The sequence below is a fragment of the Schistocerca nitens genome, chromosome 11 (assembly GCF_023898315.1).
Source record: "Schistocerca nitens isolate TAMUIC-IGC-003100 chromosome 11, iqSchNite1.1, whole genome shotgun sequence".
Classification (NCBI taxonomy): domain Eukaryota; kingdom Metazoa; phylum Arthropoda; class Insecta; order Orthoptera; family Acrididae; genus Schistocerca; species Schistocerca nitens.
Genome location: NC_064624.1, coordinates 160,772,479 through 160,788,251, shown reverse-complemented (window position 1 = coordinate 160,788,251; position 15,773 = coordinate 160,772,479). Strand labels below are relative to the sequence as shown.

The window sequence follows — 15,773 nt, the reverse complement described above, 5'->3', positions numbered from 1 at the left end:
TGCCACCTCTGGGACGTATTGACAATGAACGCGGCCTCATTTTAAAACAATGCGCGTGTTTCTCTCTCTTTCCAGTCCGGAGAAAAACAATCGGAGGCCTTAGAATTTGAATGCACCTCGTATTATCTCATCGAAGTTCGTAAAATGTTTTACTACATGAATAATCGAAATAATGTCATGTAATATAAAAAAGGCTGTTAATATGAATAGTACCCAAGAGTGGGTGGTTTCTCGGTTTGATTACATCTATTTTGTCACTGTCTGCTAGATAAAACGAAATAGGTCTTTCTAATATTGCAGCAACTGTAACACATTCCAATTAAGCAAGACTGTTTTGGCAGAAATGGTCATTTACATGAATAACATGACTGAATATAATTGATGAAGTAGCAGTATCAAATGCCTGTTAGGCGTATTACAATCAAAAATTTTTATGTTTGGAAATAGTTTCACATTTCATTTTTTCAAGCACAAGATCAAAAAGTAGGAGTATCGAAGTACGAAATTTTTTAAAAATTTGAAATTGTCATATGCTTCCATATAATTTTTGTGATGTCCTCGTTTCTTCTCCTTCGTGATTCCAATGAGAAATCTTGTCATCACTAATTCTATAATTATTCCTGCCATTGTCAAACTTATTCTCCAATTAACTTCACTAACTCTGCCAGAATCACCAGTTTAGTTAATCCGCATTTATTCTCCAGTTAGGCATTATTATGTGTTTGTACAATGCATTTTCTGCACTATTCCGAGAATAGAACTTAAGTGGCTGCTAATTGGAGACTGTACAACTCGCCCTTAATAGTGTAGCAATCTGGCAAAAAATTTCTATCAAAATTTCATTTTCTTGGACACACCAAGAAATAAATATGTAATCTTTCTTACCTGTTAATTGTTTATTTCCACTCTGGTAATCTGAACCTCTGGATTTCACTAATAATTATAACAACACTTATCATTTACACACTCAGTCAACCACAAACAGCTGTTGGTATTCAGTTGTTGAGTTTATTTGGCTCAACTCGTATAGCCCCGTCTCCTTTGGTCTGTGGGAAAGTTTTTTGTTTCTTGATGTGATAGGGATTCCCCTATCAGAGACATCATGTACACTTTGCCCGCAATCAAAAATCAACTTACGATTCATTCAGAAACCAACTTAGAATGTGTTCAAAAACCAACAGGGACATGTTTCAAAATCTTATGAATAATCAATAGACAAATGTGTGCTGGATGCTAGGTGGTTTGTGAAACAAGCTTTTTTCTTTTTTTTTTTTCCTTCAAGAATATGAATTTGGTGCCTCCTGAAATTGTCGCCCAGGGCAGATACCCTGGTTTGTAACAGTTCTTCTCTGTGTTCTTTAAGTATGTGAACTAACCTTGATAAGAAGTTCCACCTAGTTGAAGCAGGTGATGGTAACCTCCTTATGCGTATAAGTTCTTTTAGAAGATCTGGAAAAAAAAAAAAAAAATTGAGACCGCCCACACTATGGAAAAACATTTTACATTTATTTATATTGCAGATGCTTTGTTGCAAAACCAAATTTAATACATGGGCATAGTGGTGAATATAGACAGCCTTTGGATACTTTGACAAAACCATACTCTGTAGGCCATTAATATGATCAGTCATTACTGATAATCCATTGAGTGACCAAGTTCCAGACAATGCTCTGAGTCTGGTGTGTCTTTGGTGTTCTTTCCACCTGATGTCCACAGTTCTGGTGTTCTGGCCAATGTATGACATGCCACACTGGCACGGTATGTCGTAAATACCTGGCTTGTGCAGCCCCAGGTCATCTTTTACATTCCCCAGCATAGCCCCAATACGCACATTTTGCCCACCCACCAAAATTGGGGCTATGATGTGGAATGTAAAAGATGACCTGGGGCTAAGGCAACTAAATCAGCCATAGCAGAGCATTGTCTGGAACTTGGTCACTCAATGGATTAGAATGACACCACGATTGTGACACAGACCTCAAGATTTTGGGACAGTGTCATTACAGAAGCCATTGAGATTAAGGTCACAGATAATCTAATCAACCGTGACTCGGGATACCAAATCAGCACTGCCTGGAATCCAGCACTTGAGCTTGTGAAAACTCAACGCAGGACACTCCGGGATTCTACAAGAAATAGAAGCGGAGACAGAGAGAACAGCCGTGAGACAAGGTGTCAGGCATTAGAGACCAGATTTGACACACCCCAGATCATGAACTCGACTTCAGAAGACGGCCAGGCCGGGCGTGGGTGGCGGTCGGAACACTGGCGACCAGAGAGAGCCAATGTAGCTGTGTCTGGCTCGCGCGGACCGCAGACGGAACGCACGACACAGCGCGGACCGATTACGGAGCGTCCAGCACGAAACGGAAGTGGAAATCATAGTGACAGGCATGAGACAGAGTACCCAACATCTCAGATCGGGTCTGACGCACCTCAGATGATGTCCACAACCGTTGGGGACGTCCAAAACCGGCACGGACGGCAGTCAGAACATCCGTGACTGGAGGGGTCCTTTGAAGCCGAGTCTGGCAGGCGCAGACCACAGAGGGTACACTCGACCCCGCGTGGACCGAAGACGGGACGCCAGCTCCTTCCAGGCATAAATACTGGACTCGATTGACCCAAGGATCAGTCTCAGGTAGCACCTGAGGAAGACAGCGAGGCACGCTGTTGAAATATCGTGCGAGAACGATGCGGATATCCGGCTGGACTCCCAAATATCCAAGATGTCAACAGATCGCCGGGAAAGCATGAAGAATTACGACTTGACATTGTTTGCCTGCTTAAGAATTATTCCCATTTACCTGATTAGCAACAACTTTTGAAGTGTATTTGCATTCAGAAACATCTTCAGAATTTTTATCCGAGTTGTAGGTGTCCATATCATCCTGAAATTTGTATAAATCATCCCTGAAAAACATTTTTCTGGCACAAACTCTGCACAAGTTACTACTACTGGCAGCCATGTTTTTGGCACCTACCACTCTTTATATGCACACATCCTGCCAGAAGTGTGAATCTGAAATCACAGACAGGGCTAACATTTCTTGGTTTATGATGGAGCCATAAACTAATGTGAATAAAGCACACCCTGTACCATGTTTAGATGCAATTATTCTGTTTCTCATAGTGTGTCTGTTTAACGCTGTTTACAGCTTAAGTATTCATTTTATTGCATATGCATAAATGGTTCTACAAATTAGTAGCAAATTTCAAGGAGGTATAATTTCTATGTGACACTTTCCTTCTCCAAGACAAGTTATCCTAGAATGTGATGCCATGAGACATTTGTGAATGGAGATAAGCAAAGTAAGTCAACATCTTGATTTCACATGCTGCCACTGAAACTTTACACTATTGTACTTCAACATGGTTTAATTACCAGTAATGAGCAGAAACAGATTCTAAAGTGATATGGTCAAAGGTTTTCCATGAATAAAGTGTAAGTAAGTTACAAAGTGTGATACGTTTCCTAATCTTTATAAGTGGTAGGAATCTGTTTCTAATTGTCAGCAATTTTTTTTAATAAACTATTAGTAATAACATTACGCTGTTAACTTGGTGATACAAAAGTGGTGTAATTTAGAGTATGGACTTGCTGAGGATTAGATTAGTTTGAAAGCGTGAGTTAATAAAAGGCGCTGAGACTTCAGCACAATGTTCATAAACTTTTATTCTGGTCACTAACTGTAAATTTACCATGAAGTAGCTTCAGGAGATTTATTTGTGCCATAAAGTATACTATTATTGACCCTAAAGCAATGTTACATTTAAACACAAAACAGTGTGTTTGCTGGCACATCACTAATGAGCAAACATTACAATTTGTAACCATCATGAAAAGTCACTGAAAGATCATCTATGTAAATTATGCCACAAGCACATATTCATTATTTCACTCAGCATGTCTTGAAAATCCCATCTCATCTTTGGAGATGTGGAAGATGCTAAGTTATACTTTTTTTTTTTAAATTTTGTCAGGACTTCATTTCTGAGATCTTGTATTGCACTTACAACAAAGCAGGTTGATTCCATCCAGCAAGCAGTTGTCCCCCCCCCCCCCCCCTCAAATTTTTATTTTATTCATTTATTTGAAAATATTTTCAATGTACATAGTATTATTTTTATGACATGTGCACAGAACCTAACTTTAAATGTAGTATTTATTACATTCCTTTGGCTATGAACAGTTAATAAGCTAATTATTTCACCTAAAACCTGTGCTAATTACAGTCACCAGCAATTTTGGAACTTCTGTTATCAATGTTAATATTTAGCATATACTCAATTACTAACTTTCAAATAAAGAAGAGCAAAAATATATGTAAGTGACATACTCTTACAGCTAATGATGACAACATGTTAGCAACTTCCACCCTCATTTAGTTTCAGAGTAACTATCATTCATATTTAAAATATTGTTACTGAAATAGAATACCATATTTGGCAAACTAAACAGTGTAATTCAATAGAGATTATTATTATGTCTGAAAGTTCACATTCAGAGGAACCTCCCTCCACTATTCAGTTAATCAGAAATGTAAATTTTTAATTCCAATTTGTAAAAGCCAGTAAACCACAATAGACAAATGTTGTTCTAATAATTGTAACTTATAAAAGGAACATTTTGGAAGCCATTTTAGTCAGGCTGCGGAATGAGTAAGATCTGTGTCCGTAAGTGTAGTGCAGACAGGCAACTCGTACAACGTGCAGTTTTATCCAAATTTTGCACTCAGGAGACCATTGTGTGACTTTATTTTCAATGACAGATTGGACAGGGAATTAATAATTATTACTACGGACTGTGCAAACTTCAATAATGTTCACTGTGACAGCAAATTCTGAATATGAACAGTGATACTTCCATTAGTTACTGACTGTGCGCACCGTTTTTGTATCGAGCTGACTGTCAGATTTCAAGGGCAGTGTTTCAAGAATTACGTACAGTGACTGTGTTAGTCATAAATGTTTGCTACACGTGAACTTTTGTGAACCAAGTATGTCTATGTTAGGTTACTGTTCTCTAACAACCAAATTATGACATCAGTCGAGTATACAGGGTGATTCAAAAAGAATACCACAACTTTAAAAATGTGTATTTAATGAAACAAACATAATATAACCTTCTGTTATACATCATTACAAACAGTATTTAAAAAGGTTTTTTTTTCACTCAAAAACAAGTTCAGAGATGTTCAATATGGCCCCCTCCAGACACTCGAGCAATATCAACCCGATACTCCAACTCGTTCCACACTCTCTGTAGCATATCAGGCGTAACAGTTTGGATAGTTGCTGTTATTTCTCGTTTCAAATCATCAATGGTGGCTGGGAGAGGTGGCCAAAACACCATATCCGTAACATACCCCCATAAGAAAAAATCGCAGGGGGTAAGATCAGGGCTTCTTGGAGGCCAGTGATGAAGTGCTCTGTCACGGGCTGCCTGGCGGCCGATCCATCGCCTCGGGTAGTTGACGTTCAGGTAGTTACGGACAGATAAGTGCCAATGTGGTGGCGCTCCATCCTGCTGAAATATGAATTGTTGTGCTTCTTGTTCGAGCTGAGGGAACAGCCAATTCTCTAACATCTCCAGATACTGTAGTCCAGTTACAGTAGCACCTTCGAAGAAAAAGGGACCAAAAACTTTATTGGCTGAAATGGCACAGAAAACGTTCACCTTAGGCGAGTCACGTTCATACTGAGTTGTTTCCCGCGGATTCTCAGTGCCCCATATACAGACATTGTGACGGTTTACTTTCCCGTTAGTGTGGAAAGTTGCTTCATCACTAAACACAATCTTTGAAACGAAAGATTCATCTGTTTCCATTTGAGCAAGGATAAAATCACAGAAATCGATTCTTTTAATCTTATCAGCTGCAGACAGTGCTTGAACCAATTTCAGACGATAGGGTTTCATAACTAACCTTTTTCGTAGGACTCTCCATACAGTCGATTGTGGAATTTGCAGCTCTCTGCTAGCTCTGCGAGTCGATTTTCCTGGGCTGCGAACAAATGCTTGCTGGATGCGTGCTACATTTTCATCACTCGTTCTCGGCCGTCCAGAACTTTTCCCTTTGCACAAACACACATTCTCTGTAAACTGTTTATACCAACGTTTAATACACCACCTATCAGGAGGTTTAACACCATACTTCGTTCGAAATGCACGCTGAACAACTGTCGTCAATTCACTTCTCCCGTACTCAAGAACACAAAAAGCTTTCTCTTGAGCAGTCGCCATCTTAGCATCAACTGACGCTGACGCCTAGTCAACAGCGCCTCAAGCAAACAAATGTACAACTAAATGAAACTTTATAGCTCCCTTAATTCGCCGACAGATAGTGCTTAGCTCTGCCTTTTGTCGTTGCAGAGTTTTAAATTCCTAAAGTTGTGATATTCTTTTTGAATCACCCTGTAGTACGCGGCTAGGTATACATCTATGCATAAATTATAATAAATGAGAATCGATCCGGCCGTAAACCGTATGTTACTCAACATCAAAGTGCAATTAACCCTTGATTTGGCACACATTGAGAAGGAAAATCATTAAGTTATTTAAATTAGATGTATATGGTCGTGTCAACAATTTTACATACACCATTTCAAAATGCAGTATGTTACCTGTCAGTTTCACTGTCTACAAAAGGTGCAGGAGTGCTGCAATAAAAGTACTACACTGTTCTTCATGTGGGTGAAAAATGGATGCATTTTGCACTGCTGCACGTGAAATGTCTTAATATAATTCCATCGTGCACAGAATAATTCCTCATTTTCCGCATTTTACAGTCGACTATCCCTGAGGGCAAAGTCTACAGCTTCCCTTTTGGCCCATATTCTGGCCAGTGACCAAAACTGTCATGACATATTATTCCCTGGCACAGAAGCATCTGTTTAATATTTCTTCTGGTCTTGTTATCCATCCTATACTAATAGCCAGGCTTCCTCTTTCCAGAAAAGGTAAGTAACATAGGTAAGATTTTGCTTACACGTTTGCATAACAACTTACCTTCAATACTTCCTCTTTCCATTTACAAGCAGTTTTCATTGCACAATAACAGCAGCACCTCAAAATCAAAAGAAACTGCTCCACTGATAACCGATGTTCACACAACTTTGCGGAACTTCTGCTTACGGTGCACACTATTCAGAAACTTGTCACAGAGACAAAACAATATCACTGTATATGACAGCTTAAACGTTACTTGCAAGCACCATTACTCATTGTAGGACAAAATTTGAAACATGTTGCAGAAAACAGTGTGCAATTTTGATGTTTCTTGACAGCAATACTACCAAAGAAAGAGTTAAAGTGTTTGAAGTGTAAACCTGCTGTGGACCACATCGATTAAAATAGCACACTTTAGACAGTCACTTTTCCTCCACATACAACAGAGGTGCAGCTACCAGAGGTATATTAGCAGAGGTAAATACGGTTATGCTACACATCTTTGTGGAAACTCAAAGTAATCGTCACAGTCCCGGTGTCAGTTGATAGTGCGTGCAGTGATACATGTCTATGTCTAGAAATGAATCAACACTGTGGCACTGGCTTCGTATGTTACAAAGCAACTTCTCTACAAGAATCTAAACAAAACTGGTACTGTACACACAGATAAACTAAAGTAAGTAGTGCTGTTGTTGAACAGGCTGGCCTTGTACAGGGAAGTGTGGAGGCTCCAGGCTCTACCTGGCCATTTTGATTAACATTTTCTATGACTTCCTCAAACTACTTCACAGCGGTTTCCACAATGAAGACGCAACCAACTACCTGTCCCATCCTTGTCAAAGTAGAGCTGTAAGTATGTAAATGTCTGAATATATGAATTATCATGACATGTCCACTATCCTCACAAAATTGACCTCCATACGAACAAAAACAACAACAGCAGCAGTTACTACTACTACTACTACTACTACTACTACTACCAGCACCACCACCGCCGCCGCCACCACCACTACATCTGTTTACCATAGGTTCCCCCCAGGAATTTTCAGCACTGTGTTCCATGTCACAGTTGAACCAGTGATTAAAGAAGTTCACAGAGCACTCACTTTTTGAGAGGAAAAGTTAATTTTCCTCCAAACTTTTATTAAAAAACACATCAATACAACAATGGATAAATGCTTCCTCGTTACAGTCTGTACAGAGTTGCACATGTCAGTTGCCCCAGACTCAGAGCAGCTTCTTGGCGAACGTGATGCTCTTCTGGTTCATCTTGCCGGCAAACATGGCTTTCCCTTTCTTGCCCTGCAATGTAAACACCGCATTTTGTATTCACAATGCTAATCAGTTTCCACATGCACTGTAAATGATATTTTTTAGTAACAACATCTTTAAACAACATACAAATTATTTACTATTTGACTTGCGTTTGGGAGAAGCTATTGAACAGTAATCTGACAGAAGATATTTGAGGGATGTTCAATAAGTAAGTTTTCCCTATTTTATAAAAACTTCATGCTAACTGGCAGCACACTGACAAGGTACTGTGGTACGCATTGTAAGCCAATGTGTATGTTTTCAACGTATACTGGTCAAACTCACCAGCACTCACAAGACGTGTACAGTTTGTTTTACAGAGAAATAAAACAAGGGAAACTAACTTATTGGGCAACACTTGTAATAAACAAATTTGGATGCTTATATTCGCAGTAGTCATATCAGACGGTAAAAGGAAATAATAAACATAAGTATTCTTTACTGTGAGATTAATCATAACTAAACAGCATTCATGAATACTGCCTAGCACCTGTCAGTATTCTTTTGTGGGGGGGAAACCAAAACAACATACACAGAAAATGAAAAATTAAAAAAGAAAAGAAAAATGTGATACTTAACCACCTAACATGCACCAATAATACATAAATTAATATTCAAAAACATATCTGTAAAAACAGAGGTGCTTTACATGGTTATAATTTATTATCTGACAAGACAACTGTGACTGTAACAATGTAAGTTATTTCATTATATTTTGTATCACATTCCTGTCTACGAGCAAGTCCCAGACACCAGTTAAATAATAAATAATTAATACATAGGTTATATATGTTATTAAAACAAATAAAAATACAATAGGTGGTTATTAATTAGCATCACATTCATTACAACGCAAATATAGAAGGTTTTTTTTCCTTTTTTTCCATCTAATATGGTATCAAATGACTGGAAAGCATTATGAAATAAATATTGCAAACAGTATTATATGTATCGTAAGAAAAGCATACTTTACATCAGAGTATCACAAACAGAGTGACAAAGATCACAGTCCGCTACATTTACATTGAGAGCATTGGCAGTTACAGACAAGAGAGAAGGGGAACAAAAAGGGGAAGTGACCAAAGACAAGCAATGAGATGGGGCTGTGACTGGGAGGCTTTGCTTCACTGCCTGACATGAGGGAACTGGCTTTTCATGTCAAGTGTTTTAGGGAAAAGTTATGAGGGAGTCATTGCATGTCATACCAACACAGTGATTTCGCTCTCCATCTGAGATTTTGATAAAACTTGGCTGATATGTTGTCTACATACAGATTAAGAGAAATACCCAATTTTATTAAAATACGTTGATCCATTATGAAAATATGGCAATGTGAAGTTTTTTTTTTTTAAAAAAAATCACCAAAAAATACCCCACTCCCATAATTTCAAACTGTTGTAGAAACTCTCCTAATTAATCTAAAATGAAAGGAAGAGGTGTCATTTTGTAGCATTTTCCATAGGCTTTCATATGATACACAGTACAACATAGTTTTGAACTGAAAATTATTATTCAAATTTAAATTTTTAATTTATCTAAAAGCAAATCATCAAAATTTTTCAGAAAATTATGTTAAGATACTTTACATTATTTCTAACTGATTCTCTGAGTATGAAAATGGGACTGCCACGGGTTCATATCTTTATAAAATTTCAAAAGTACAAAAAATGAGACTTCTATAAAATTTATAGATTTAAGTGGAAATAATCATAATTTTATGCTTAATATATAAGTGTGCACACATTCAAATTTATCGTTGTCTATTATTTCCAACATCACCTGTGAAACATATTACAAACTGTGCACCTATTAACAATTCACTTCTTTTTAAAAACTTCATTTGTTTTTACAGTATTATCCCCAGGATTTTGACATATTCTTCCTGCTTGTATCATTGTATTTACTTTACAAAGAACATCATTTACAGATACCCATTGAGTATCAGGTTTTGTAGGATATGGAGGATATGGAGGACGAGGAGGAGGAGGAGATTAGTGTTTAATGTCCCATCGACAACGAGGTCATTAGAGACGGTGCACAAGCTCGGATTAGGGAAGGAGGGGGAAGGAAATTGGCCAAGGAACCATCCCAGCATTTGCCTGAAGTGATCTAGGGAATCACAGAAAACCTAAACCAGGATGGCCAGACGTGGGATTGAACCGTCATCCTCCCGATCGCGAGTCCAGTGTGCTAATCACTGCGCCACCACGTTCGGTGTGTAGGATACGCGTAAGAGTGTGATGGGCTAGCTCGGCGAAGGTACGTAGCTTTAATTTTATCAAGACTTTCCTCTTTTATTAAATTGTTACCTAGCCAACATTTCTTGTCATAGACGGCAGTAATGTATCCACAAACATCTCTCGGAGACAGTTTTTCTGGAGATTTTGACTTTAAACAGTATATTATGTTATATCTGAAGAATATTTTTGATGTACTCCATGCTACACATACAGAGGTGTGGGGTGGTCTCTCTGCCCCTTTGATGGTAAGACAGACAGACTTATGAGCTCTTCTAGAAATCTTTCAGTTTCAATATACTCTTCTTGTGCTGAAACTGCCCAATCAAAAAGTTGCTGTGGAATAAGAATTTGGTTCATACGAATTCTGCAGACTTCCTTTTGTTGCTAATCTCTTAACAGTGCAGCCAACATGGTCGCAAGGTCATTTTCCATTAGCAGAGGCAAAAAGGCCATTTTGTTTTGGTGCCAAAATCTTTTTTGTGGAAACATAAGCTTACAAAATTCTTTTTATTTGTGTACTGCACTGCACTGCACTGCACTGCACTGCCATCCCAAAGGTAGTATATCTTCTGTATATCAGTTTGAAATTTTGTTTTTAAAAATTGAATTAGCTTTTTTTTGAAAACCTTTTGTAATACACTACAAAGGGGAATACTGCTGCATCATATGACAACTCTGGACCTCATCTAAAATCACAAAAGTGTAATTCTCACATAAGTAAGATGTAACAACATATTCATCCTCATTCGACTTTTCTTTCGCTTGATTTACAAAAGAGCTTTGTTGCACAGCTAGAGTATCAATGTGGTCAATTTTTCTGAAAATAGCTCAACAAACTTTGATGAGGTCCTCTGCATAGTTTTAAGTTACATCTATCTACTGAAACCCACTGTCAAAAAGTGTTATTTTCAACCATATTATCATCAAATGCATTTTAAAGTGCACTTTATATTTGGTTGCTTCCTGGGCAAGAACTAGTTTCTCATCATATAGTGTATCGATTCTGGATTGCACAGCACTTTTGCTAAAGAGTGTTTGTAAAAGCCCAAGTCTCCTTTGGGTAACATACTGAGCTTAGCAATATCTATCATGAATAGTTAGAATTAAAAAATCAGATTTTTCATCCCAATTCATACTTTTTACATATACTCCTAACTTTTAATAATTATGCCTATAAGATTATTAAAAAATATATTTTTAGTAGTTCCAATAAAATAACGATCAATCATAGTCACTAGTTACATTTCAAACATTAAAAAAAAATTTATGAAAATGTGGATATTTATTTATGGGTAAATTGTGTATATTTCCAATTTAGTTTATAAATTTTACAAAAATCTCACTTTTATATATTTTTGAAATTTTATAAAGGTGTAAATCCTTGAGAACCTTAGGAGAACCAGCCGTGACGAAATTCTTCCATCTGGCAAGATGTACGAAAGAGGTGAAATACCCTCAAACTTCAAGAATAATGTAGTAACTCGAAAACCAAAGAAACCAGGTGTTGACAGGAGTGAAAATTACAAAACTGTCAGTTTAATAAGTCACGGCTGCAAAATATTAACACGAATTCTTTACAGAAGAATGTAAAAACTGGTAGAAGCCGACAATGGGGAAGATCAGATTGTATTCCAGAGAAATGTAGGAACATGCGAGGCAATACTGACCCTACGACTTATCTGAGGAGATAGGTTGAGGAAGAGTAAACCTATATTTATACCATTTGTGGACTTACAAAAAGCTTTTGACAATGTTGACTGAAATAGTCTCTCTGAAGAAACCGGACAGCAGTGATACGACTCAACGGGCATGAAAGGGAAGCAGTGGTTAAGGAGGGAATGAGCCAGGGCTGTAGCCTATCCCCAATGTTATTTAATCTGTACATTGAGCAAGCAGTAAAGGAAACAAAAGACAATTTTGGAGTAGGAATTAAAGTCCAGGGAGAAGAAATAAAAACTTTGAGGTTTGCCGATGCCATCATAATTCTGTCAGAGACAGCAGAGGACTTGGAAGAGCAGCTGAACGAAACGGACAATGTCTTGAAAGGAGAATATACGATGAACATCAACAAAAGCAAAATGAGAATAATGGAATGTAGTCAAACTAAATCAGGTGATGCTGAGGGAATTAGATTAGGAGATGAGACACTTAAAACAGTTGATGAGTTCTACTATTTGCGCAGCGAAGTAACTGATGATGGTCGAAGTAAAGAGGATATAAAATGGAGACTGGCAATGGCAAGGAAAGCATTTCTGAAGATTAGAGATCTGTTAACATCAAATATAGATTTAAATGTTAGGAAGTCTTTTCTGAAGATGTTTGTTTAGAGGTGTAGCCATGTATGGAAGTGAAATATGGATGATAAACAGTTTCAACAAAAAGAGAACAGAAGCTTTCGAAGTGTGTTGCTACAGAATAATAGTGAATAATAGATGAGTTGATCATGTAACTAATGAGGAGGTAGTGGATAGAATTGAAGAGGCAAGGAAATTATGGCAAAACCTGAACAAAAGAAGAGACACATTCTGAGACATAAAGGGATCACCCATTTAGTATTGGAGGGCAGCGTGGAGGGTAAAAATCATAGAGGGAGACCAAGAGATGAATACACTAAGCAGATTCGGAAGGATGTAGGTTGCAGTAATTATTCAGACATGAAGAGGGTCCCACAGGATAGGGTAGCACGGAAGGCTGCATCAAACCAGTCTTCAGACTGTAGATGACAACAACAATTTCACACTTGGGGAATCAGTTAGCAATAATGTGAAGAGTTGGATATAATTTTTTTAAAAATAAATTTCTGTCAATCCATATTGTATTGTAGATCATAGGAAAGCTTATGGAAAATGCTGCAATATGGCACCTCTCCCATCATTTTAGCGTATTAGGAGAGTTGCTAGAAGAATTTGAAATTAAGGCAGTGAACCATTTTTGGCAATTTCTGACAACTTCAGATTGCCATATTTTCAAGATGGGTCATCATATTTTGAGAAAACTGAGTATTTTTCTTAATCTATTTGTAGGCTACATCTCTGCGGAGTTTCATTGAAATCTGAGGTGGTGACTTGAAATTCGTACTAAAACTGTGTCGATTTGATGTGGAACATCCCGAGGACAGCAGGAGGATGTGCTTCAGCTTCACATTAAACAAGACAGGTAGGGCACCAAATTGTGTGCAGAATGCAGGGCAGCTCATTCCAGAAGTGGTTGGCCATACCAGAGGAGGAGTTCACGGTCATTTCAGTCGTAAGTTGCATTGCAGAGGAGAGTAAATGCCCATTCAAAATATAATTATTTTTTTTTGGATAGCTCAACATGAATTTCCTAAGGGACCGTAGTTTATCATGCATTTACCAGTAGAATATGGCGCGGAGAAAATATTTCGCCGCATACAACTTCCGTCCGATTTCGACGAAAGAATTCGTGACTGTGAACTCTCTATTTGACAGAAACATAAAGACAGCTAGGTTTTTAAACATAAGAGACCACATGTCAAAACTATGACACAGTTGTTGTGGTCTCCAGTCCTGAGACAAGTTTGATGCAGCTCTCCATGCTACTCTATCATGTGCAAGCTTCTTCATCTCCCAGTACCTACTGCAACCTACATCCTTCTGAATCTGCTTAGTGTATTCATGTCTTGGTCTCCCTCTATGACTTTTACCGTCCACACTGCCCTCCAATTCTAAATTGGTGATCCCTTGATGCCTCAGAACATGTCCTACCGACCGATCCCTTCTTCTAGTCAAGTTGTGCCACAAACTCCTCTTCTCCCTGATTCTATTCAAGATGCGCTCTCAATAAGTGACGGGAGGTACTGCGGCACAGCAGTGAGCCGACAAAGCAGACGCAGAATTTGGTGGCTACAAGAGTTGTTTGATTGTGGTCAACCAGATGGAGTTTCTTCCGTAGTGACCGAACACACCGATCGTGGCCTGCCTCCACTAGCCCTGTCACTTCTCAATGAGCTGCAGTTGCGCAAATTTTGATGCACACTATAACGATATGTTTACGTAATGTGCATACATAAACATACAGTTATAAATGTCACCGTCCGTAGTCGCTAATTATAACAATATGTTTACTTTTGTGCTGTAACATTAGCTATAATCAGCGGTGGAAATATATTTGCGAACGCCGACCGTGTGCGGCTGTTTCTTGTTGGATCGTCTGATCAGTCGGAAGTTGCATTGCAGAGGAGAGTAAATGCCTATTCAAAATATAATTATTTTTTTTTTGGATAGCTCAACATGAATTTCCTAAGGGACCGTAGTTTATCATGCATTTACCAGTAGAATATGTCGCGGAGAAAATATTTCGCCGCATACAACTTCCGTCAGATATCGACGAAAGAATTCGTGACTGTGAACTCTCTATTTGACAGAAACATAAAGAAAATTACGTAACTTCATGAAGGAGTGAGACATAGATTCCATATTAAATAAATAGTCCATACACTAGTTCCATTTAACTCTGAATTTATGGCAATTAATAGATGAACTTACACTACAATGAAGAGTTTAACATGGATGCCATTTTGACTGGCACTTCTCTTCTCGTAATGAAAATAATTCCTTTGACGTTTTCACATACACGTCGCACAATAAATTTACTGCTATGCACTATTGCACTTTTAGTATTGCACTTTTACTTTACACTAAAATAATATTATTTTTAACGATAATAATATGGCGGCAAGACGTGTGCGTCCAACACAAGTTACAAGAGACAAGAGAAGAATGAGTAACAGTTCATCGAGAATATCTCGTACATCAAAAAAAAATGTGTGAAAGTGTTCTTCTTCTGTCCGTTTTTCACGCCGCGGTTTTCAAAGTCAATAACTCACTGCATCTCTGACGGCGCTTCGACAATAAACAAGTTACGTCACAGCTCGTTCACCTGTTACATTCTCGCAACATTATTTGCTAACTGTAGCTGTTGCCGAGCGACTGCTCAATTAGTGAATGATTTAAAATGATAAGGCAATCACATAATGTTACAACACGTGCAAACAAACTACGGTGTGGTTGATGCCTGTCTGTAAATCACCCTCAATACATGCATCCAGCAGCTCAAACATTGCACTCAGCTACTCCATACATCAGGTACACATCTGAAAGCTCTCCATTTGTATAACATACCACACTCCTCATATTCTGGCTAGCACTCAAATGAGGAAATCCTCGTGTTTTGCTCAGTACTCCATCGCACAGCACTGCCCAGTGGCACGTGATGATGTTTGTGGCCACGAGTTCAAGCACAATTCTCGA

General features: G+C 38.2%; 1 protein-coding gene across 2 annotated transcripts in view; it reads right to left on the bottom strand.

The window, feature by feature from the left end:
- Positions 1-8,051: 8,051 nt before the first annotated feature.
- Positions 8,052-15,773, bottom strand: part of LOC126213135 (exosome component 10) — a 234,195-nt gene continuing 226,473 nt past the window's right edge. For both annotated transcript variants that reach the window (XM_049940753.1, XM_049940752.1), the window contains exon 18: positions 8,052-8,251. In XM_049940753.1, coding sequence (XP_049796710.1) covers positions 8,177-8,251 — 75 coding nt within the window. In that variant the 3' untranslated portion in view covers positions 8,052-8,176. The remainder of the gene's footprint in view (positions 8,252-15,773) is intronic.